Source organism: Dendronephthya gigantea, unplaced genomic scaffold, assembly GCF_004324835.1.
Source record: "Dendronephthya gigantea isolate DGI-Jeju-01 unplaced genomic scaffold, DenGig_1.0 000027F, whole genome shotgun sequence".
Classification (NCBI taxonomy): Eukaryota; Metazoa; Cnidaria; class Anthozoa; order Malacalcyonacea; family Nephtheidae; genus Dendronephthya; species Dendronephthya gigantea.
This window is the reverse complement of record NW_021163037.1, coordinates 1,765,318-1,790,111: the sequence shown is the minus strand read 5'-3', so window position 1 is coordinate 1,790,111 and position 24,794 is coordinate 1,765,318. Positions and strand designations below refer to the sequence as shown.

The following is a 24,794-nucleotide window of genomic DNA, read 5'->3' as shown; positions in this document are numbered from 1 at the left end:
TAAAACACTTGCCATGCACGCTTAATAGATATAACAAACCAATTTACATAATGGGTGATTTTAATATCAATTTATTAAATCTTGACTCTAGTGGTGTCTCAAGAGATTTCTTTGAGACAATGATTTCCTATTCTCTATGTCCCACGATTTATAAACCAACTAGAATAACGTATCATACGGCCTCACTTATTGATAATTGTTTTACTAATAGTTTTGAAGGCGTTTCTAGTTCTGGTGTTCTAGTCACAGACATTTCTGACCATTTTCCTATATTTCACATCTCAGATCTTAATCTAAAACACTCAGTTAACTATCGTGGTAATTATACTAACATTTTGAAGAGGAAAATTAACCAAGATAGAATCAATAGTTTTAAAATGGATCTCCTTACAATAGACTGGCAACCTGTTTACGACTCATTGGATCCTTGCATCTCTTACGATATATTTTTGGACAAATTTAAATCTTCATATGACCAAAATTTTCCTACTAGAAAAACCAAACGTAAAATTGTGGCCCGTAAACCCTGGATTTCAAAGGGGTTATTGAAATCAATAAAAACGAAGAATAAATTATATAATATATTCTTACAGAAGAAAACTGATGCTAGCAAGCAAAACTTTAAATCCTACCGTGATAAGTTAACTCATCTCTTAAAGATTGCAAAAAGGCACCACTATTGTTGTAAATTTGATCTAGCTAGAAATGATCTCAAGCAAACTTGGACGATTCTTAAATAGAGCAAAGATTACTTCTAAATTTCCAGAAACATTTAAAAATAATGGAACTGAAATTTTTGACCCTCTATCTATAGCTGATTCTTGTAATAGTTATTTTACCAATATTGGCGCTAATTTAGCTGACAAAATCGCACCGACTTCGGCTACTTATCACCAATACCTTAAGGGCTCATATCCAGCATCAATTGTATTCCTTCCCACCGATGAACTTGAAATTTCGGATTATATTTCAACTCTAAATTCAAATAAGTAGCCTGGGATAGATTCTATTAATCCTTTCATTATCAAACACCTATAGTCCCTTTACTAACTAATATATTTAATAAATCCATGGAAACAGGTAAAGTCCCTCTTCAACTTAAATCTGCATTAGTCACCCCAGTTTATAAAGCTGATGATCGCACTATTTTTTCTAATTATAGACCTATATCAATCCTTCCAATTTTCTCTAAACTACTAGAAAAGGTCATCTACATAAGATTATCAAATTATCTCGATAAACTTTGCATTTTATCTACCAACCAATATGGCTTCAGGAAAAAATACTCGACTTATAAGGCTTTGATTGATTTAATAGATAATGTATCCCAAACGATTGATGACAAAAAATTTGGACTGGGTGTGTTTGTAGACCTATCTAAAGCATTTGACCATGATATTCTTGTTAATAAACTCAGACATTATGGGATTAGAGGAGTCCAATTGTCATGGTTTGCTGACTATTTAACAAACAGGACTCAACGAGTAAAATTTAAAGATTGCATTTCATCACCCAGACCTATCAACTGTGGTGTCCCCCAAGATAGTATATTGGGCCCCTTGTTATTTCTTATATATGTTAATGATATATCAAACTGTACTAGTACTCTAAATCTTATCCTCTTTGCGGACGACACAAATATATTTTCTTCTGACAAAGATTTAGAGACATTGGTGGAAAGGAATAATCAGGAGCTTTTAAAACTCTTAATATGGTTTAAAACAAACTAGTTATCTTTGAATATAAAGAAAACTAAATGCATCATCTTCTGTGCCAGAAACAAGCTCCCAAACCATTGTAGAAATAGTCTAAATATAAATATTGACGGTCAGGTGATTGAGCAAGTTGCATCAATGAATTTTCTCGAAGTTCATATAAATGAACACTTAGATTGGAAGGTCCATATCGACAACGTGTCTACGAAAATAGCTAAATCTATCGGCTTAATCAACAAAATTAAATCGTACGTCTCTGTTTCCACCAGAAGAGTTCTTTATTGTTCACTAGTTCTTCCTTATATCCAATACTGTAATATCGTTTGGGCTAACTGTTATCACACGAACCTTGATAGGATTCTTAAATTACAAAAGCGAGCTGTTCGAATTATTGCTGGCACTGGCTTTAGGCATCATACAAAACCACTATTTTCCTTGTTTAAATTGCTAAATGTATACCAACTTAACCAATATCAAATTGATGCTTCATGTTCAAATGCCTTAATCACTCCTCTTCCTTACCACCTCAGTTTAACCAATACTTTTCTTACAACAAAGACATTCATCATTATGATACTCGTAACGCTGCCAAGATTCACATTAAGAAGGTGGGAACTACTACTAGAAAGCTAACTCTCAAGTATAGTGGCTCAATTCTTTGGAATTCTCTCAGTAACTCTATACCCAGTCCCATTCACTCAATTGCTTCCGAATTAAACTCAGAAACTTCCTCATAAACAATAGTTAATTAAGGTATTACAACATGTAATTTAAGATATAGTAAATTTCTAAATTTTCATTTTATACGTTAAATTTTATGTCTTGCGCTATGCCTATGCCAAAACCTTGATCTGTAATTATTAATAATATTAATACGCCACCTTGGTGTTTAGCGCTTTACAAGCTCTTTGGGGTTTTTTAGCTGAGCACCATCAAAATATATGTATACTATGTTAATATTTGGTTATTAATATTTGGTTATTATATATATTAATAAACTTGTAAACTTGTTTGTAGGAGAGTATGATTTTCGGTTGAACCCTCTGCACGCACAGGTACCGGTATGTTAAATTTTGATATTTCATGAACTTAATTATAATAATAATATAATAATAATAATTGCATTAATAATCCGTTTGGCAGTAAAAACTGAATTACACGGTATAAATTACTACGATTAATACGATATATGATAACTAACTAATAATATTTAAAGGTGGTAAAACTTCTACAACGATCAGTGTAGGCAAAAATCTTAGGAACATTGTCAAATTAAGTTATAATTGTGATCACTAGGAATATTAAAATAATTGCTGAAATTTTGTTCAAGTGGATTATTACGTGACTGAGTTCGTATTCGTTTAGTGAATTCCTTACAATTATTAGATCTTCTAATATGTAAATGTTCTAGGGCTGATAACTTCAACGCGTCTTCATAGCACAAAAGGGGGTATATTATCCGTAAGGCCCGTTTCTGGATCGATTCTACCAAATTGAAAAGGCCCTGAGACAAATTTGACGAAACAGGCGATGCATATTCAACCCTGGATCGAATAAACGAAACGTATACATGGATAAGAACCTGCTGGCTAACACCTGCTCTCTTTAATTTCCTTAAGGCGTAAAATTCGCCTTCTTAAGGACATAATCGACGTGAGAACCCCACGCTAAGTCGGCAGATAATACTACAACAAGCAATTTAAACGTGGCCATGGATACTCTTTCAACAACCGCTCCAGCAACGTTCAACGGAGGAGTATTAGAATGTAAGTCAAACTTCAAGAAAGACACGAGCATCTTTTTACATTTTTTTTTATTTAATTCCATTCCCCGTTTTCCAGCATACTGATCAGAAATTTCATTCATAACCAATGATAAAAGGCCAGTGGAGCAACGGGGGATAATATCCACAGTCGTGGTATCATCCGCGTATTTGATACGACCAGACCAGTCTTCGAGGAAGGAACTAACCAAAATTGCAAAGAGAAGAGGGCCAAGTTTAGTGCCTTGAGGGAGACCACCATTAACTCTCTTCCACGATGACGTTACACTACCAAGCTTCACACATTGCTCTCTGTGACCCCGTTTACACTAGAACGAAAGTTTCCGGATTAATCACGAAAGCGGAATATTTTAGTACCGGATTCATGTTGCTGTTTACACACGCAGCAACGAATCCGATAGAAAATGTACTCGGTTTTTAGCCGTATCCGGAAACTTTGAATCTGTAAAAGTTTGTGGAAACTTCGTATCCAGAAACATTTGAATCCGTAAAATGTTCTTGTGTAAACGCTTTGCACGACGAATCCGAAGAAATTCAATATGACGACCAAACAATTCTCCAAGAACAAGTAATGTGAGTGTAAACGGATAAATCCGCATACAGAGACAACTAAAGTGTAGTGTAAACACCTGACGAATTCGATACATGTGTGTAACAATGAATCCGGAAAATTTTACAAATCCAGAAACTTTCGTTCTAGTGTAAACGGGGTCTGTTAAAAAGCCTTTAATCCAACGTAATATAACTGGATGGACGTTTACATTTGTGAGTTCAGCGATGATAACCTTATGGTCAACGAGGTCGAAGCCTTTTCTAAAATCAGCAAAAAGCAATCTAGCTGAACAATTTCCTTTGTCAAGAATACTATGAAAATCATGGAGCAAGTAGCTACACTAATGCGCGGCAGTAGTAGATTGTTTAGGAAGAGCAAATTGTTTCTTGTCCAATTCGTTTTCGACTTTGAAAAACAGGGAATTTAATGTAAAGCTTTCCATTAGTTTTTCTATTTCGGCAGTTAGCCGGGGAAATGGGTCTGAGGTCATCTTCAATTGATCTAGGAGGTCATGTCTTCGGAATTGGAAGGATATGTGCTCTCTTTAACTCTTGCGGAAAAATAGCCTGCGCCATCGATGAATTATAGATATCGGATATCACCGAAGCAAACTGATATCCGAAGATTTAGAGGTTTTTATGGCTTGCAATGATGAATAAACGGAACTAGAAATGAATGTGGAACGTCAATTACTTCAATCATATCAGCATTACTCAAGGGTGTAAAATGAGATGTTAAACTGACCAAAAAATCATTATATGACTCTGCGAGATCTTTGCAGGTGCGATAATCATCGCACAGCAGCTGGTAGAACCACGATTCACTCGACGAAAAGCTATCGAAAAGCCTTCGACCTTATTGACCACAGTACACTTATTGCCATGTTGTGTAACCTAGATCTCCCGAACAGTGTGATAAATTGGATAATGGATTTTTTAACTAATAAATTGGTAGCTAGCTATTACTCAGAATGGGGCATGGTTCCTTTTGGCGTTCCGCAAGGAACCAAGTTGAGACCGTAGTCTTTTATCCTGATGATAAACGATCTAGTCATTAAAGACAACGGGATCTGGAAATATGTCGATGATACGACAACTGCAGAGATTGTTCCCAAAGGTTTCACTAGTAACGCCCAGATATACGAAATAGAGATTACTTCATGGTTGGCGAGTAGCTACGTACGATTTTTATGCACGAGTTGTGAAGGATCGCAATACGAACGAGTGAGCGCAGCGAACGAGCGAGTTTGCATAATAAAAATCGTACAAACGAGCCATCCATGAAGTAATTTGTTTATTAAATGTGTATAGAGATCAATTTGACAACGACACGCTTTTAATAAAAAAACAGCGAACAACAAAATCGAAACTTTATGCATGAAAACATATTTATTACCGTTCAGTTTCTTTGTAATTTTTTTCAATAGAAGTTAGATATTCTTTTCGAAATATTTGAGAATGTGCTGAATGTAAAAATATCTTGAATATGAGAATTATATTTTGAATCTCACTCCTATATTTCGACGCTATCTTGAAAGAAAATGTAAACAAATTGCCGCCAAAATGACATACGACAATTTTTCACGTATGAAGAATATCGTACGTCCAATCAAAAGCCGTGTATGGCATTTTTTCACACGTGAAAATCATCGTACGTCCAATCAAATTGCATGAAATTAACTTACACAGTGAAATACGATTTTTATTTCATCATTCTGCTGTGCATAAATCTCTATACACATATAATAAATAAAGTTATGTCCTGGTCGGCTGTGAATAGAATCAAGTTGAACCCTGACAAGTGTAAAGAATTAAGGATATCCTTTTCTAACCAATCTCGGAAGTTTGACCCTGTGATGATTGACGGAAAAGAGATAGAGTTAGTTAACACAGCTGACTTTCTAGTCGGAGTCACTCTTACTGAACCTTGAACCCTCAAGTAGAAAAGGTGATAAAAAAGGCTAGTCAACGTCTTTACTTTCTAATCCAACTGAAGCGAGCAAAGTTACCAATAGAAGACTTGGTATTGTTCCACACAACTTAATCAATGATCGACTACTCAATAATGGCGTATTACTACTTCTTATCACAATACTTAAAATCTGAACTTGTGCGGTTAGAGAAAAGGGCTCTTTCAATCATAATCCCAGGACATGCAGTATTATCAATCTGCTACGAGAATTTTAAAGATAAAACCTTTGCAATACCATGTACAACATATATCTATGTGAAGAGAAATTTATTAATTATTCCCTAGTTTACTGTTTTTAATAAAAATCTCCCAAAAATTTTAAAGTTCAATTTTTTTCTATTATACTTTGTAATATATATGGTATAATATTATATACTATTGTAATATATAGTAAATGAACAGTTTAAGACAAACCGACGGTTTTAAATTTCAATCCACTGTTTTGGTTTAAGTGCTTCTGAGCCGCTGTTCCTTACAAAATATGGCTTTTTTTCAGTCCAGTAAATATTTATGACATTTAACTAAGAAAATTGTTGTAAAGATTTGCTTTAACCCAGGGTTATATAACCTAAGTTGCTTTCAGAACAACTGGCCCCATGCAGGTGTCTTTGGAATTAATAGAAAATCAGGATTGAAGTCATTCAATTTTGGCTATACTTTTATAGGATATATAATTACTCATTAAAAATAGCTAACTAGAAAGTTTTCAATCAGATTCGAGCATCTACAACGTATTCTTGATCTGACAAGCTCTGTTTGTCCTTTTCACGGAGTCCCCTTATATTCGTTGGCCGGTTTATTACGCTCCTGCCGCTGCGCCGCTGCATCTGATCTCGGAGGTTTCCATGACAAGGGTCTCAGTCCGTTGAGGATAACCAGAAGAAGACCAGCCAGATCAGCAACCACCGCCATCCAAAGCTGCACGTAACCCATTACCGCTACCAGAACGAAAACAAGTTTGAGAAAGATTGCCAGCACGATGTTCTCGATAATAAGACGGCGGCAAAATCGACTCAAACAAATCATTTCAGGCACTTTCAACACGCTGTTGGTCATGATGGCAACCCCTGCGGCTTCCACGGCCAATGCGGACCCACCTGCCGCCATAGCAATGCCCACGTCGGCTGTTGCCAAGGCTGGCCCATCGTTAACGCCATCACCGACCATCCCGACCACCGGAATCTTTTGCTGAAAAGCAAATAGCGTGAATTCTTGACGTGATCGATTTGTGAAGGTGACGGATTTCGAAGCCGCAATCGTGCGCACTATAGTGGATGATATGTTGGAAATAAACTTGCGCAAATATTCAGGCCTAATTATAGGGTCATAGCACGCTGCCTTTTACCATTGCGTTAGGCATTATCTGGGACATATAGCCATGGATACTTTGTGTATGTCGTTGAGTTTGCTTTAAGTGCTTATAACTGTTGTAACTTTACCTTCTTTTCTTCCACCCTTCCCATTATATAGACAATGCGCACAGATTTTCCAACGGTTTAAAATCTGAACGAATGTTTTTGTTATACATTCTTTCGAATATATTTCTTATCCTACCGATTTTTAACGCCTTTACGATCGATACGCTCAAATTTTAACTCTTCCTTTTATCCTATCCTTACAAGTAGTTATCTGTATTACTATTATTTCCTAGTTACTCCCAAAACTCACCCCTCCACAACGGCAACGCTTGCTGTCAGTGTGTTCGAATTCCTCCTTAATATTCGTGATCCATTTAAGCTTTTCATCTGGTTTCATCTCGGAGATGCACGAGTCTAATTTGAGTTGCTTCTGTACTGCTGTTGCCGTCTCCTTTGAGTCACCGGTCAACATAACCAGATGCACACCCAGATCTTGAAGCCATCTGATAGTGGTATGGGACTCTTCGCGTATGATATCGGCCAATGACATCATGAGCGCGAGTTCATCGTCAACGCAGACGAACACAACGGTTTTGCTCTCGCAGGACAGCCGGTCGTACTCGTTTTCGAACTCTGGAGTTAGCTTCACCTTCAGCTTATTCAGCATTGCCTGGTTGCCAATGTGTATCATGTGACCTTCGACAATTCCAGATATACCTTGGCCTTCCATCGTGCCAAAATTGCTGACATTAGGCAGTTGAATCGCTTCAACATCATTCACGAAGTCGGCGATGCACTCTCCTGTGAACTTTGTTACGACGGCTGCCGCTAATGGATGACTCGACCTGCTCTCCAGCGCAGCCGCCCACCGCATCACCTCATGCTCTTCGTCTTTATTTACAGCCACAACGTCAACAACCTCGGGATAAAAAAAAAGGATGTTTAGCCTGTTTCGGGCAACCAAAAAGAACTTTTAATTATCAATGACTAATCGATCCTACTGATTTGCACCGACATCCGGGCGGCTTGAACCACCGAAAATGTGTCGAAAAGTGAGATTTGCAGATTTAGCAACCTTTTACAAACCTGTGGAAGGTTCAAGAACAATGGTTGAAGAAATTAACTTTGTGAAACGAAGTCTGTGAAGTCTTGTGAAACGTGAAAATGGCGAATAAATGGCGTGATTCCTCTATGGATTGCTTTCCACTGTCGTGTTTTTTGTACGTAGCTACGTATACGCACGTAAAAGTTTAAAATCATTTAAATCGGTAAATGATAGTTATGAAATCAACGATTTAATATGCATAGGGTTGGATTCTGTTCATGATTTGATGTGTTCGTCCAATATAAAATTTACATCAACTTAAAACGTCTTAATATTTGTGTGTGTTTACGTACGTACACACATGTGTAAAAACGCGACAGTGGAATGTAGCCCTATATATGGGCATGCCACGCCATTTTTTCGCTTTTTTTATATGTCGTCATTGACGTCCACGTCCTCATGCTAAGGCTAGTCATGACACGATACCAAATTAGTTTTTGAATCGGATTATCTACGTTGATTCGATATACATATGCATGGTAATGATGGTATTGGATTTGCCTCTTGATTACACGAAACCGGATTCATTCAAAAATTCAAACAAAACGCGGAAAACGAAGGGGAGCAAAAATTAAAAAAAAATGTCCTAGGTTTCTCCGCCAAACCTATTATATACCGGATTAGAACGATCTGTAACACGGAAACAGAAATGTACTGGATCATTTTTCATGTCACCCTCAGAGCGGAGTGATTTTCACCAGATAACTATATCCGCATGTAACTGCAACGCCTATCTGATATGGAAAGTAATCCGATACGCTACTAATTCGGTATCGTGTAACTGCTACCTATTTCTCCCTATTGTGCGCCTGAAAATGCACCAAATCTACGACGTGGACGTGACATGTAAACTGCTACTAGTGTTATAAAAACAGTATCAATTTGTTTTACATACGGCTCTGACTTCGTTTATCAAAAAGAGTCCATAAATTTCATCCCTTTTGTGAAACTGTGAAAATTGGAGTAGTATATATTACTTCTGACGTCCGCGTCGTAGATTTGATGCATCTTATCCTAACCAGGCAACGCGCCCGCCTTCCGTCGCTGTTGCTTCGCGCGTGTCCTTCCGCGAGACAAAAACTACGCATTTTATTAAAACAAAAAACCCGCGCCGGGGACGCGGCTGACCTCGAGCATTCTAATGCAACTTTTAATAACATCTATAATAGATCCGCTGGCGACCGTCTGACTGCATGACGCAATCGCTAAATTAATGTCTCAAACATAATGATCTTATTCACCCCAACCTTGAATTTTCCTTCGGTAAGAGTTCCCGTTTTATCAAATGCAAGAAATTTGATTTGAGAAAGAGCTTCTAAAAACGTGCCTCCTTTAATCAGTGTGCCAAGTCGAGCGCCTCCACTTATTCCACAGATAACAAGAACTGGAGTTGCCATTAGAAGGGCGCATGGACAAGCTGTGACCAACACTATGAGCGCTCGTTCCCCCCACGTTTCAATGCTTCCGGCGTATGCGCCGGAAAGATGTAATATAAAGGGTACGAGAAAGACTATGGCAGCAAGAAGCACAACCAGTGGAGTATAATAGCTGGCGAATTGATTCATCATTTGTTCGGTCGGTGAGACATTTAGTTGCGCTTCTTCAATCAACGCAGCTATTTTTGAAATCGTCGATGATGAAGTCGAGGAGGTTGTCTCTAACTCGAGGTAGCCATGTTGGATAACTGTGCCGCTGTACGCTTGGGACTTCAAAGTTTTTTCCACCGGTGCAGCCTCGCCGGAGATCAAGTTTCCTCTCGTCCACAGACGCGCTACCTTTCACCACTACCCCGTCCAGAGGAATGAGTTCACCTTGTCGGATCGCTATTATTGAACCTACACGAGATAGTGTATAATGGTATAATGTATCATGAAATTCAAAACGGAAGTGGTTGATACTCAGACTTTAATTCTCTCAAACTAATTTTTTTCAAATTAATTGATTGATTTAATTAACGAGCATTTCCATCACAAAATTATTAATTATTTTGCATGAAATGTATGACTAAGAAAAATATAATATCACTTAACGGTGAAACCATACTGTTAAAAAAAAGAACTGACATCAGTTCCTCGTCACCAATACGTACCAATTGAAACATCTTCAACATCAACTAGCTCTCCTGTACACGCCATAACTGCTTTGGATGGCTGAGCGAGCATGAGACTTGAGATAGTATTGTGGACACGATAGAAGCAATACTGCTGCAAAAGGTTCGCCAGAATAAAGATGAACACCACAGCCGCACCTTCGATCCACTGCCGAATACCCAAGATACCAATTACCGCCACAGTAATGAGGACATTCAAATCGATCTGCATCCGACTGACTGCGTGATAGCATTTTTTCAACACCGGCAACATCCCGAAACAGATCTGAGCGATTGCTACCCACATATACCAGGCCTTGTGAGAAAACATAGCTCCAAGTGCAATACTAAGCAGAACGGCTTGTACTGCTAGAATTACAAGGAGGATCTTCAACTCTTTTGGGAAGCCTTGTTTAATCTCTTTTTCTTCCCCTGCTTCCACAATGGATGTCCCAAGGTGACGTTTGTTCAATGACTCCACCAGATCGATGGGTCTGACTTTGTCTGGATCGTGAGAGATATATGCTACACGACCTAGGACATTAACTCGTATGGTATTGATTCCTGGAAGTTTGCCGAGCTCCTCCTGGACGATACGCGCTTCCTTGTGACAACAAATATTCTGCAATCTAACCTTCGTCGTCTGCAGCGCTGTCTCGTGGATAATCACGCCGTCGTTGCCCTTAACAACGAAATTGAGCTCTTCGGCGTCATCTAGCACGAATTCGAGATCTTCTTCAGGTCCTTGGCAAAAAATGTCCTTGCAGCCAACCTCGTTGTCTTTTTCACCGCCTGCCTGATGGTGGTATTCGTGTTTATGGTAATGTTTATGGTCGTGATGTGGTTCCTCAAAGCAATGGTTTTTTATATTCTCAGCGAGGAAGGATGCTGTTTCCGCTTCCTTGTGCCAATTAAAGGCGTGGCATTTAACATTAAAGTGGGGGAAATAAAATTTCTTCTCGTGCAGAGCAATCTGGTTGTGAGTTGGTATGGTAATAGGATGCGATTCCTTGGTTGGAGGAAATCTGGAATGCGTATGGTTTTGAGGAATAACATTACTTTTTGGGCACCTTTGTGGTTTATCATCGTTTTCGAAAGATGGCTGGACATGTTTCAAGCTTTTTTTATATTCGCCTTCAGTAAAAAGCGGAATTGGCATTTTTCTTTTTCTTTGAGCTAACGTGTTGCTGTAAAGAAAAACCCAGTAAAGTTAGGTGCTTTATTATAAGTTCGATACCTTGGTTGCGTTTTTTCATCATCCTCGGACCGGTTGTATAAAACTTCATCTTGGGTAGCAAAATCGTAGTTCTCAGTGGCGTAGCCAGCCTGACGATTTTGCCCGCTATGTAAATTTCAAGTTATTATATATTATTCCTTTCTTTAGAAATTCAAATTTAACTCTGCGACTGGGGCTTTTGCCGGAGCAAATGTGACCATAAACTTTTACAAAAAATGACATCACAATCACAGTAAATATATTGTTTGTAAGAGATTTAATCGTTCGCTGCATAGGAATGCTTGAGAAGGCTTGTTTGTTATATTTTAAAGCCACATAGGCTTTGTTGATTATAAAGTGTTTTATGAAATGAAATTGTTGTGTAATATTATGCTTTTGCTGAAAATCTCCAGGAAATTAGCTAGCCTAGGAAATTATTTCTATCGTTTGAAATGACCAGGAGTCTTTTCTAGTTAACGTATTACCAAGACCAGTCAAATCCAATGGTGGAAAGTTGCTATTTTTTAGAAACATGAAAACCGCGTCAGTTATCTTGCTCTAGAGGCAAAGAACTGAGGTTATTCGTTTGCTCAACTTTGCTGAGAAAGACGTTTAAACATGTATAACAAATAAATGAACCTCGTTTCCAGAGTACCTATGCGCTCTGCTTACACTTGCATGAGCGAAGTACCTGCGTCCACGGAGCTTTCTATATATTATATCGGGAGTAAGAACTTCAGTCATGGGCCGCCATTCATATATTTTCCGGGCTATTTCCCCGTATTTTGAGTGAAAAATGTTTATTAAAAGTTTAATTTGATGTTCTGTATTAAGGTATTTTCAAATCTCATTAAATTTACTAAGAAAGGAGCGATATCTTAACTTAAGTGAGTGCTCCTTGTTGACGTTTTTTTGCAAATTACAACAAATTACTCACACCAGGCATAAACATAGTGGAAAAATATATCGATGCAGTATCGAGATCAGGTAGATTCAGAGAAATAGATTCTTTAAAACAACGCGCAACGTAACTGGACTATTTACTTATTATTTCAAAAATATTTATTGGGTTTCTATGCTAATGGGGGCATCCAAGTCCCGGATGTTCACTCATTCACGATGTCCGAGGCCAAAATATGTCGTTTTTAACGGGGTTTTTTCTATCTCTAAATGTTTTTCCCCCTAAAATATCATCTCAGGAAGTTTAAGGTAGTAAAACCAGTTCCAAAAAGCACTGTTTTTCCTTAAAAACCGGCAAAGCGACCTAAAAAACGAATATAATTTTTTTTAATGCAAATTTTAGTTGTTGCTAATGTGGTTGCTAAGGAGGCATTGATCTAGCCAATCAGCGCCTGACTTAGCATCCGGGACTTGAATTTGCCCCCATTATAACGCTCCCTTTGTCGACTGATGTTTTTGATACCAATACCTCCTCTAGTGTTATTTATAATCTCTATGATTCTTGACGCTTTATGACGTTCTTACTTTCTCGTGCCCAGTCCCCGGCCAAGTTATGTATTGTCGACATAAACCCAACGAACTCTAATAAGACTGGAACGATAACTCAACAATAAAGACTAGTCATTGGATGAAGCCGATTTGAATATAATTTGCTGATTAAGGCGGGAGCCGCGCGAGCAAATCAAGCCTGAGTGAGAATTCCGTAAAAATCGTATTTTTTGGCAAAAAATTGCCAGAAAAGTGCAATTTTTATTTGACCACTTCAACTTTAAACAACGAATTTACCCTTTTTGGATAGACCTAAGTAATCCGCATCATCTTACTGTAAAAACCGGCGAGGTACCAGCTTTGTACTTGAAATATTTAAAGAATTTGAACAGGCCGGAAAAAAACTTCGCCTTCAACTCGCAAAAGAAATAGGTGTGCACCTTTTCACGTTCATAAAACTTGTTTTTTAGTAAAATCTAAGTGTCAATCCTTGTTTTAAGCTTTTATTCATGATCAGATGAGATGGATTTGTGTATAAAAGCCGGCGTTTTTTTGGTAGTGTAATTTCAACCCTTGGCCTTCATGGCGGCCATCAGTGCTGGCTTCAAAAATGGCGGCCAAGTTATCGTTCCAGTCTTTTTAGAGTTCACTGCATAAACCTCGATCTGCTTTCTGCTTTGGGATATGTCTGTCCATTTCCAGAGAGCTCATTAAGAATTTAAGTTTGTAAAATGAGGGGGGCGTCAGACTTTTTATTGTGTACGCAGCCTGGGAAGCAGTTTTTAACAGCCATATTGCTAAGTATTCAACAGCAATACAAAGGCATATTCAACAGCCGTGTGAAGGCATTTAAATATATTCATTTTTGTGGTGATAAGTATTCAAAAACCAAACGAAGGCATATTCAACAGCCATAGGAAGGCAGATTCAACAGCCGCGTGAAGGCATATAAATATATTTATTTGTGTGGTGATAAGTATTCAAAAGCCATACGAAGGCATATTCAACAGCCGTGTGAAGGCATTTAAATATATTCGTTTGTGTGGTGATGTTATGCTAAATATTCAGCAGCCGTATCGCTAAGTATTCAACAGCCATACGAAGGCAGATTCAACAGCCTTAAGGTGAAATATGCAACAGCCGTATCGCTAAGTATTCAAGTAATTCAAAAGCCATACGAAGGTATATTCAACAGCCTTAAATATTCAACAGCCTTGTGAAGAAATATAAATATATTTGTTTGCGTGGTTGATGTATTCAACAACAGCCACGCGAAGGCATATTCAAAACGGTCTTACTAAATACCGCCCGGGAGTGCCCGAGAGCACCAGGAGAGTACGCAAGGGTGAATAAATCTATGTGTGACCCCTTTTGAAGATTTTTAACTCTTTTTTTCGACAAAAACAATGTTTAAAGTGATTTTCAACCAGCCCCGGCAACGAAAACTGCTGAAGGGCCGCCCCCGCAGGAAGCTATGTGGAACATGATATTTAAGATGTTTTTAACAGTCAGCTGCTCTCGGGCGCTCTCAGCTGCTCTCGGGCACTCCCGGGCGGTATTTAGTAGCACTTTGCACAATATACATACATTCAGTGTTAATTGTTGATGTACGTAGTAAGTAGAATTCTCTATTGTATTGTGATGTGTTGTGATGTCTGTGATGCGCAATCTTAGGTCAGTAAATAAATGTAATGTGATGTGATGCCATATGTGATGTGTCATGTGATGTGTCATGTTAACTAATTTAATTAATGTATCAAATGTACGAAACGTCGAGAAGTGTTTTGTCTATTTTAGGCAGTTGTTATACCACACTTGATGCTAAGTTGTATGTGTAACTTTAACTTTCTTCAGTAAAATGATATTTGACATAAGTTCTCAAAGGCGGACTTCTGATAGAAAAAAAATACTACTTATTGTGAAAATATGTTAATGATATTGTTAAAAGAATTTTATAATACAAGAATTTTTCTTGAATATAAAAAAACCCCGTGTATTGTGTTATATAGATCACACAGTAAAATAGACATACGCTGATGTCATGACGTTACTCATAAAAAATTTATCTATCTAACTTATCTCTCAGATATCTAATATTCTTTGATGTGACTGTATGCGTCACTAATTCTACCAATGACAACGCCATACAATGACGGTCATGTTCCCCAACGTACTAACTTATGAGAATCAAATTAGCTTCCAGTTTCCACGGCAGCACGTTCCTTGCGATAGTAACTTCTAGAATTATAACGGTTAAAAGACGACAGGATAAAAAATAACGAAGAAAATAACGAAATTCCAAAGACGAGTTCATCACCTTTCCGGTTGTCGTCACCTTTTAATTTGATATAAATTTGACAGCTGCACTGCGGTTTCAAGTTAATAGAAATATTTATTAATTTCCGGATTGTAACACTAGCGATTAAGCTTATAGTATTTTTCTCAACTCAAGCTATATTTTGGTGATGTTTTTGTGTTTTTTGCCGTAGTCTGTAATCCGTAGCCCGCTACCTGTGTTTTGTACATATTTTGCAACCGTTTTCCTTGATCGAAAACGGCTTGTAGAATTTCAATGTTATCTTGTATGAGTGAGCTTTTTTTCATATCTCTTAGCTATAGCCGTATGAATCTAAGAAAAACTCAAGTAGAAATTCTAAGCAAAAACGAAGAATTCAGAGTCCTCTTCGGGATTTGAACTATCATGATAACTACGGTTTCAAGAATGTCAATGAATAATATTCTTGAATGTTTGCATGGTGACAATCGATTAGTAATTTAGCTTGTAGGTACACCACGTAAGTATTTAATAATGCAAAGCTTTCGGTCCGTTAACCCGTGCCTTCATCAGTGCAATTACCTGAATACACATTCACACGTTACTTAGGTATCACGTTAGTCGTGATTTGTTAGCTCACGCCATTAATTAAACGGTTTCACTTATGAAAAAGAAATAGTTCTAATTAATGCGCGTGTTCTAGACAAGTATTTAGCTAGCAGACATTGAAAAGAACACGCCACGTATTATTGAGTGGCTTACCCTGTTGGTATTGTGCTCTTTACACGCACAAGGTTGGCGTCGATGAACTTCAGAAACCTGGTGTGTACCGCATTTCATGTGAGTGTGGTTTGGTTTACATTGGAGAGACCGGTAGAAATCTCTCAAACGTCTAAAAGAACATAAGACGAACTGCGAGAAAGGTAAACTGGATAAGTCTGCTGTAGCTCACCATGCGTGGATTTATAATCATCGCATTAAATGGAAAGATGCAAGCATTTTAGCGAGTAAGTATACCGGGTCTCGTAAAATGAGAGAATCTATTGAAATTTATAAACATCAAACTATCGCCCAAGAGGGTAAGCCACGCAATAATACGTGGCGTGCTCTTTTCAATGTCTGCTTGCTGAATACTTGTCTAGGACACGCGCATTAATTAGAACTTTTTCTTTTTCATAAGTAAACCGTTTAATTAATGGCGTGAGCTAACAAATCACGACTAACGTGATATTTAAGTGACGTGTGAATGTGTATTAAGGTAATTGCCCTGGTGAAGGCCCGGGTTAACGGACCGAACAAAGCTTTGCATTATTAAATATTTACGTGGTGTACCTACAAGCTAAATTACTTAATGTCAATGAAGTTGTACCAATCGCGGGCATATACTATAATATGAATAGTATTTTTCTTAATCGTACCAACCTTTTCCTTTGGTATAAATTTAAGTGCAATATGGAGTCCTGTCGTCGTTGCTTGAAAATTGTAGCTTCACTTTATGATCGATCTGTAATGTATATACAATATGCGTCATTGAATCGTGAACGACACAGTTGGACATTCCTAAAAACCGCCAGACCTTGTTAACTTGTTATAATATCTCGAGACAAGTTCTGCCAAGTATAACGAAATTTGGGTAGCAGCCATCTCACTTGAAGAGTGAGACAATTATTACTACCATCTCCATGTTAAATGACTGGGATATGATAGTGTTAATCGGCTAGCTGGTTAGTGTTCGCAGAAGGATTGGGATCAAGTTTTGATGTTAAAGAATTGTGTATTCAATGACCACATGCAGTGTCTAAGATTCAACATTGAATGAAAGTTCACAATTCGGCACTAATAACTCATATATAAATAGATATCGCAGGGGTAATATTCGTTCTGGAATGTTCGTTATGTTCGTAAGTTTTATATTCTAAATTACATTTTGGAGACTATTTTTTTAAAAAAATGTTTCGTAAACACAATATGGAATGTGGAATCAAACAAAAATCATATAAACACTGGAAAAAGATTAAGGGGGATGTGCCTGCGAAAAAATCGCAATGCGCACAAACGAAAAAAAATGTTTTGGTGGTATTTTTGTGTTTGTTGCCGTAGTCCGTAATCCGTAGTCGGCTACCCGCGTTTTCCACCATGCCCAAAAGTTGAAGTCCATGCAAGGGTACATATGGAATCGTTTTCATTTATTGATAACGGCTTGCGGAATTTCAATGTTATCTTGAATGAGTGAGCTTTTTATTTCATATATCTTAGTTATAGCCGTATGAATCTGAGAACAACTCAAGTAGAAATTCTAAGCAAAAACGAAGGATTTATAGTCCTCTGTGGGATTTGAACTATATAACCACGGTTTCAGGAATGTCAATGAAGTTGTACCAATCGCGAGCATATACTATAATAGAAATAATATTTTTCTTAATTGTACCAACCTTCGCCTTTGGTATAAATTTAAGTGCAATATGGAGTCCTGTCGTCCTTGCTTGAAAATTGTAGCTTCACTTTATGATCAATCTGTAAATTAATATGCGTCATTGAATCGTTAACGACAAAGTTCGACATTCCTAGAAACCGCCAGACCTTGTTAACTTGTTATAATATCTCGAGACAAGTTTTGCCGAGTAAAAAGAAATTTGGGTAGCAGCCACCTCACTTGAAGAGTGAGACATTATACTACCGTCTCCATATTAAATGACTGGGGTATGATAGTGTTAATCGGCTAGCTGGTTAGTGTTCGCAGAAGGATTGGGATCAATTAGTGAGTGTATTCAATGACCACATGCAGTGTCTAAGATTCAACATTGAATACAATTCGGCACTAATAACTCATATATAAATAGATATCGCAGGGGTAATATTCGTTCTGGAATGTTCGTTATGTTCGTAAGTTTTATATTCTAAATTACATTTTGGAGACTATTTTTTTAAAAAATGTTTCGTAAACACAATATGAAATGTGGAATAAAAAAAATCATATAGACACTGGGAAAAGATTAAGGGGGATGTGCCTGCGAAAAAATCGCAATGCGCACAAACGAAAAAAAACGTTTCGGTGGTATTTTTGTGTTTCTTGCCGTAGTCCGTAATCCGTAGTCCGCTACCCGCGTTTTCCACCATGCCCAAAAGTTGAAGTCCATGCAAGGGTACATATGGAATCGTTTTCATTTATTGATAACGGCTTGCGGAATTTCAATGTTATCTTGTATGAGTGAGCTTTTTATTTCATATCTCTTAGTTATAGCCGTATGTATCTGAGAACAACTTAAGTAGAAATTTTAAGCAGAAACGAAGGATTTATAGTCCTCTGCAGGATTTGAACTATATATATAACCACGGTTTCAGGAATGTCAATGGAGTTGTACCAATCGCGAACATATACTATAATAGAAATAATATTTTTCTTAATTGTACCAACCTTCGCCTTTGGTATAAATTTAAGTGCAATATGGAGTCCTGTCGTCGTTGCTTGAAAGTTGTAGCTTCACTTTATGATCGATCTGTAATTTAATATGCGTCCGCATTGAATCGTGAACGACACAGTTCGACATTCCTAGAAACCGCCAGACCTTGTTAACTTGTTATAATATCTCGAGACAAGTTTTGCCGAGTAAAAGGAAATTTGGGTAGCAGCCACCTCACTTGAAGAGTGAGACAATTATTACTACCGTCTCCATGTTAAATGACTGGGGTATGATAGTGTTAATCGGCTAGCTGGTTAGTGTTCGCGGAAGGATTGGGATCAAGTTTTAATGTTAAAGAATTGTGCATTCAATGACCACATGCAGTGTCTAAGATTCAACATTGAATGAAAGTTCACAATTCGGCACTAATAACTCATATATAAATAGATATCGCAGGGGTAATATTCGTCCTGGAATGTTCGTTATGTTCGTAAGTTTTATATTCTAAATTACATTTTGGAGACTATTTTTTTAAAAAAATGTTTCGTAAACACAATATGAATGTGGAATCAAACAAAAATCATATAGACACTGGAAAAGATTAAGGGGGATGTGCCTGCGAAAAAATCGCAATGCGCACAAAAAAAATGTTTGGTGGTATTTTTGTGTTTGTTGCCGTAGTCCGTAATCCGTAGTCGGCTACCCGCGTTTTCCACCATGCCCAAAAGTTGAAGTCCATGCAAGGGTACATATGGAATCGTTTTCATTTATTGATAACGGCTTGCGGAATTTCAATGTTATCTTGAATGAGTGAGCTTTTTATTTCATATATCTTAGTTATAGCCGTATGAATCTGAGAACAACTCAAGTAGAAATTCTAAGCAAAAACGAAGGATTTATAGTCCTCTGTGGGATTTGAACTATATAACCACGGTTTCAGGAATGTCAATGAAGTTGTACCAATCGCGAGCATATACTATAATAGAAATAATATTTTTCTTAATTGTACCAACCTTCGCCTTTGGTATAAATTTAAGTGCAATATGGAGTCCTGTCGTCGTTGCTTGAAAGTTGTAGCTTCACTTTATGATCGATCTGTAATTTCATATACGTCATTGAATCGTGAACGACACAGTTCGACATTCCTAGAAACCGCCAGACCTTGTTAACTTGTTATAATATCTCGAGACAAGTTTTGCCGAGTAAAAAGAAATTTGGGTAGCAGCCACCTCACTTGAAGAGTGAGACAATTATTATACTACCGTCTCCATATTAAATGACTGGGGTATGATAGTGTTAATCGGCTAGCTGGTTAGTGTTCGCAGAAGGATTGGGATCAATTAGTGAGTGTATTCAATGACCACATGCAGTGTCTAAGATTCAACATTGAATACAATTCGGCACTAATAACTCATATATAAATAGATATCGCAGGGGTAATATTCGTTCTGGAATGTTCGTTATGTTCGTAAGTTTTATATTCTAAATTATATTTTGGAGACTATTTTTTTAAAAAAATGTTTCGTAAACACAATATGAAATGTGGAATAAAAAAAAATCATATAGACACTGGGAAAAGATTAAGGGGGATGTGCCTGCGAAAAAATCGCAATGCGCACAAACGAAAAAAAACGTTTCGGTGGTATTTTTGTGTTTCTTGCCGTAGTCCGTAATCCGTAGTCCGCTACCCGCGTTTTCCACCATGCCCAAAAGTTGAAGTCCATGCAAGGGTACATATGGAATCGTTTTCATTTATTGATAACGGCTTGCGGAATTTCAATGTTATCTTGAATGAGTGAGCTTTTTATTTCATATATCTTAGTTATAGCCGTATGAATCTGAGAACAACTCAAGTAGAAATTCTAAGCAAAAACGAAGGATTTATAGTCCTCTGTGGGATTTGAACTATATAACCACGGTTTCAGGAATGTCAATGAAGTTGTACCAATCGCGAGCATATACTATAATAGAAATAATATTTTTCTTAATTGTACCAACCTTCGCCTTTGGTATAAATTTAAGTGCAATATGGAGTCCTGTCGTCGTTGCTTGAAAGTTGTAGCTTCACTTTATGATCGATCTGTAATTTAATATGCGTCCGCATTGAATCGTGAACGACACAGTTCGACATTCCTAGAAACCGCCAGACCTTGTTAACTTGTTATAATATCTCGAGACAAGTTTTGCCGAGTAAAAGGAAATTTGGGTAGCAGCCACCTCACTTGAAGAGTGAGACAATTATTACTACCGTCTCCATGTTAAATGACTGGGGTATGATAGTGTTAATCGGCTAGCTGGTTAGTGTTCGCGGAAGGATTGGGATCAAGTTTTAATGTTAAAGAATTGTGCATTCAATGACCACATGCAGTGTCTAAGATTCAACATTGAATGAAAGTTCACAATTCGGCACTAATAACTCATATATAAATAGATATCGCAGGGGTAATATTCGTCCTGGAATGTTCGTTATGTTCGTAAGTTTTATATTCTAAATTACATTTTGGAGACTATTTTTTTAAAAAAATGTTTCGTAAACACAATATGGAATGTGGAATCAAACAAAAATCATATAGACACTGGAAATAGATTAAGGGGGATGTGCCTGCGAAAAAATCGCAATGCGCACAAACGAAAGAAATGTTTTGGTGGTATTTTTGTGTTTGTTGCCGTAGTCCGTAATCCGTAGTCGGCTACCCGCGTTTTCCACCATGCCCAAAAGTTGAAGTCCATGCAAGGGTACATATGGAATCGTTTTCATTTATTGATAACGGCTTGCGGAATTTCAATGTTATCTTGAATGAGTGAGCTTTTTATTTCATATATCTTAGTTATAGCCGTATGAATCTGAGAACAACTCAAGTAGAAATTCTAAGCAAAAACGAAGGATTTATAGTCCTCTGTGCGATTTGAACTATACAACCACGGTTTCAGGAATGTCAATGAAGTTGTACCAATCGCGAGCATATACTATAATAGAAATAATATTTTTCTTAATTGTACCAACCTTCGCCTTTGGTATAAATTTAAGTGCAATATGGAGTCCTGTCGTCGTTGCTTGAAAGTTGTAGCTTCACTTTATGATCGATCTGTAATTTCATATGCGTCATTGAATCGTGAACGACACAGTTCGACATTCCTAGAAACCGCCAGACCTTGTTAACTTGTTATAATATCTCGAGACAAGTTTTGCCGAGTAAAAAGAAATTTGGGTAGCAGCCACCTCACTTGAAGAGTGAGACAATTATTATACTACCGTCTCCATATTAAATGACTGGGGTATGATAGTGTTAATCGGCTAGCTGGTTAGTGTTCGCAGAAGGATTGGGATCAATTAGTGAGTGTATTCAATGACCACATGCAGTGTCTAAGTTCAACATTGAATACAATTCGGCACTAATAACTCATATATAAATAGATATCGCAGGGGTAATATTCGTTCTGGAATGTTCGTTATGTTCGTAAGTTTTATATTCTAAATTATATTTTGGAGACTTTTTTTAAAAAAATGTTTCGTAAACACAATATGAAAAGTGGAATAAAAAAAAAATCATATAGACACTGGGAAAAGATTAAGGGGGATGTGCCTGCGAAAAAATCGCAATGCGCACAAACGAAAAAAAACGTTTCGGTGGTATTTTTGTGTTTCTTGCCGTAGTCCGTAATCCGTAGTCCGCTACCCGCGTTTTCCACTATGCCCAAAAGTTGAAGTCCATGCAAGGGTACATATGGAATCGTTTTCATTTATTGATAACGGCTTGCGGAATTTCAATGTTATCTTGAATGAGTTAGCTTTTTATTTCATATCTCTTAGTTATAGCCGTATGAATCTGAGAACAACTCAAGTAGAAATTCTAAGCAAAAACGAAGGATTTATAGTCCTCTGTGGGATTTGAACTATATAACCACGGTTTCAGGAATGTCGATGAAGTTGTACCAATCGCGAGCATATACTATAATAGAAATAATATTTTTCTTAATTGTACCAACCTTCGCCTTTGGTATAAATTTAAGTGCAATATGGAGTCCTGTCGTCGTTGCTTGAAAGTTGTAGCTTCACTTTATGATCGATCTGTAATTTCATATGCGTCATTGAATCGTGAACGACACAGTTCGACATTCCTAGAAACCGCCAGACCTTGTTAACTTGTTATAATATCTCGAGACAAGTTTTGCCGAGTAAAAAGAAATTTGGGTAGCAGCCACCTCACTTGAAGAGTGAGACAATTATTATACTACCGTCTCCATATTAAATGACTGGGGTATGATAGTGTTAATCGGCTAGCTGGTTAGTGTTCGCAGAAGGATTGGGATCAATTAGTGAGTGTATTCAATGACCACATGCAGTGTCTAAGATTCAACATTGAATACAATTCGGCACTAATAACTCATATATAAATAGATATCGCAGGGGTAATATTCGTTCTGGAATGTTCGTTATGTTCGTAAGTTTTATATTCTAAATTATATTTTGGAGACTATTTTTTTAAAAAAATGTTTCGTAAACACAATATGAAATGTGGAATAAAAAAAAAATCATATAGACACTGGGAAAAGATTAAGGGGGATGTGCCTGCGAAAAAATCGCAATGCGCACAAACGAAAAAAAACGTTTCGGTGGTATTTTTGTGTTTCTTGCCGTAGTCCTTAATCCGTAGTCCGCTACCCGCGTTTTCCACCATGCCCAAAAGTTGAAGTCCATGCAAGGGTACATATGGAATCGTTTTCATTTATTGATAACGGCTTGCGGAATTTCAATGTTATCTTGAATGAGTGAGCTTTTTATTTCATATCTCTTAGTTATAGCCGTATGAATCTGAGAACAACTCAAGTAGAAATTCTAAGCAAAAACGAAGGATTTATAGTCCTCTGTGGGATTTGAACTATATAACCACGGTTTCAGGAATGTCGATGAAGTTGTACCAATCGCGAGCATATACTATAATAGAAATAATATTTTTCTTAATCGTACCAACCTTCGCCTTTGGTATAAATTTAAGTGCAATATGGAGTCCTGTCGTCGTTGCTTGAAAGTTGTAGCTCCACTTTATGATCGATCTGTAATTTAATATGCGTCATTGAATCGTGAACGACCCAGTTCGAGAAACGCCAGACCTTGTTAACTTGTTATATCTCGAGACAAGTTTTGCCGAGTAAAAAGAAATTTGGGTAGCAGCCACCTCACTTGAAGAGTGAGACAATTATTATACTACCGTCTCCATATTAAATGGGGGTATGATAGTGTTAATCGGCTAGCTTTAGTGTTCGCAGAAGGATTGGGATCAATTAGTGAGTGTATTCAGACACATGCAGTGTCTAAGATTCAACATTGAATACAATTCGGCACTAATAACTGATATATAAATAGATATCGCAGGGGTAATATTCGTTCTGGAATGTTCGTTATGTTCGTAAGTTTTATATTCTAAATTATATTTTGGAGACTATTTTTTTAAAAAATGTTTCGTAAACACAATATGAAATGTGGAATAAAAAAAAATCATATAGACACTGGGAAAAGATTAAGGGGGATGTGCCTGCGAAAAATCGCAATGCGCACAAACGAAAAAAAACGTTTCGGTGGTATTTTTGTGTTTCTTGCCGTAGTCCGTAATCCGTAGTCCGCTACCCGCGTTTTCCACCATGCCCAAAAGTTGAAGTCCATGCAAGGGTACATATGGAATCGTTTTCATTTATTGACAACGGCTTGCGGAATTTCAATGTTATCTTGAATGAGTGAGCTTTTTATTTCATATCTCTTAGTTATAGCCGTATGAATCTGAGAACAACTCAAGTAGAAATTCTAAGCAAAAACGAAGGATTTATAGTCCTCTGTGGGATTTGAACTATATAACCACGGTTTCAGGAATGTCGATGAAGTT

The 24,794-nt window shown here is 37.3% G+C and overlaps 1 protein-coding gene and 1 long non-coding RNA gene across 7 annotated transcripts; both read right to left on the bottom strand.

Moving 5' to 3' along the window:
- Positions 1-6,361: 6,361 nt before the first annotated feature.
- On the bottom strand, positions 6,362-18,025 carry LOC114523474 (probable cadmium-transporting ATPase). Of its 2 annotated transcripts, XM_028544409.1 has the most exons (6): positions 17,947-18,025; positions 16,937-17,018; positions 10,575-11,761; positions 9,733-10,320; positions 7,691-8,299; positions 6,362-7,210 (listed from the first exon to the last, which is right to left on the bottom strand). In XM_028544409.1, exons 4-6 carry the CDS (start codon positions 10,051-10,053, stop codon positions 6,788-6,790), a joined length of 1,353 nt encoding a protein of 450 aa, XP_028400210.1. In that variant the 5' UTR covers positions 10,054-10,320; positions 10,575-11,761; positions 16,937-17,018; positions 17,947-18,025; the 3' UTR covers positions 6,362-6,787. The 2 variants fall into 2 exon arrangements, with proteins under 2 accessions (XP_028400210.1, XP_028400209.1); XM_028544408.1 differs by lacking the exons at positions 6,362-7,210; positions 7,691-8,299 and having other exon boundaries at positions 9,958-10,320.
- Positions 18,026-18,953: 928 nt separating this feature from the next.
- LOC114523495 lies at positions 18,954-23,953 on the bottom strand. 5 transcript variants are annotated; one of them, XR_003687026.1, is made up of 6 exons: positions 23,889-23,953; positions 22,903-23,034; positions 21,920-22,051; positions 20,914-20,995; positions 19,929-20,060; positions 18,954-19,011 (listed from the first exon to the last, which is right to left on the bottom strand). It is a non-coding gene; the product is annotated as an uncharacterized LOC114523495 (long non-coding RNA). The 5 variants fall into 5 exon arrangements; XR_003687024.1 differs by having other exon boundaries at positions 22,903-22,984; XR_003687028.1 differs by having other exon boundaries at positions 19,929-20,010; positions 22,903-22,984.
- Between the last annotated feature and the right edge of the window lie 841 nt (positions 23,954-24,794).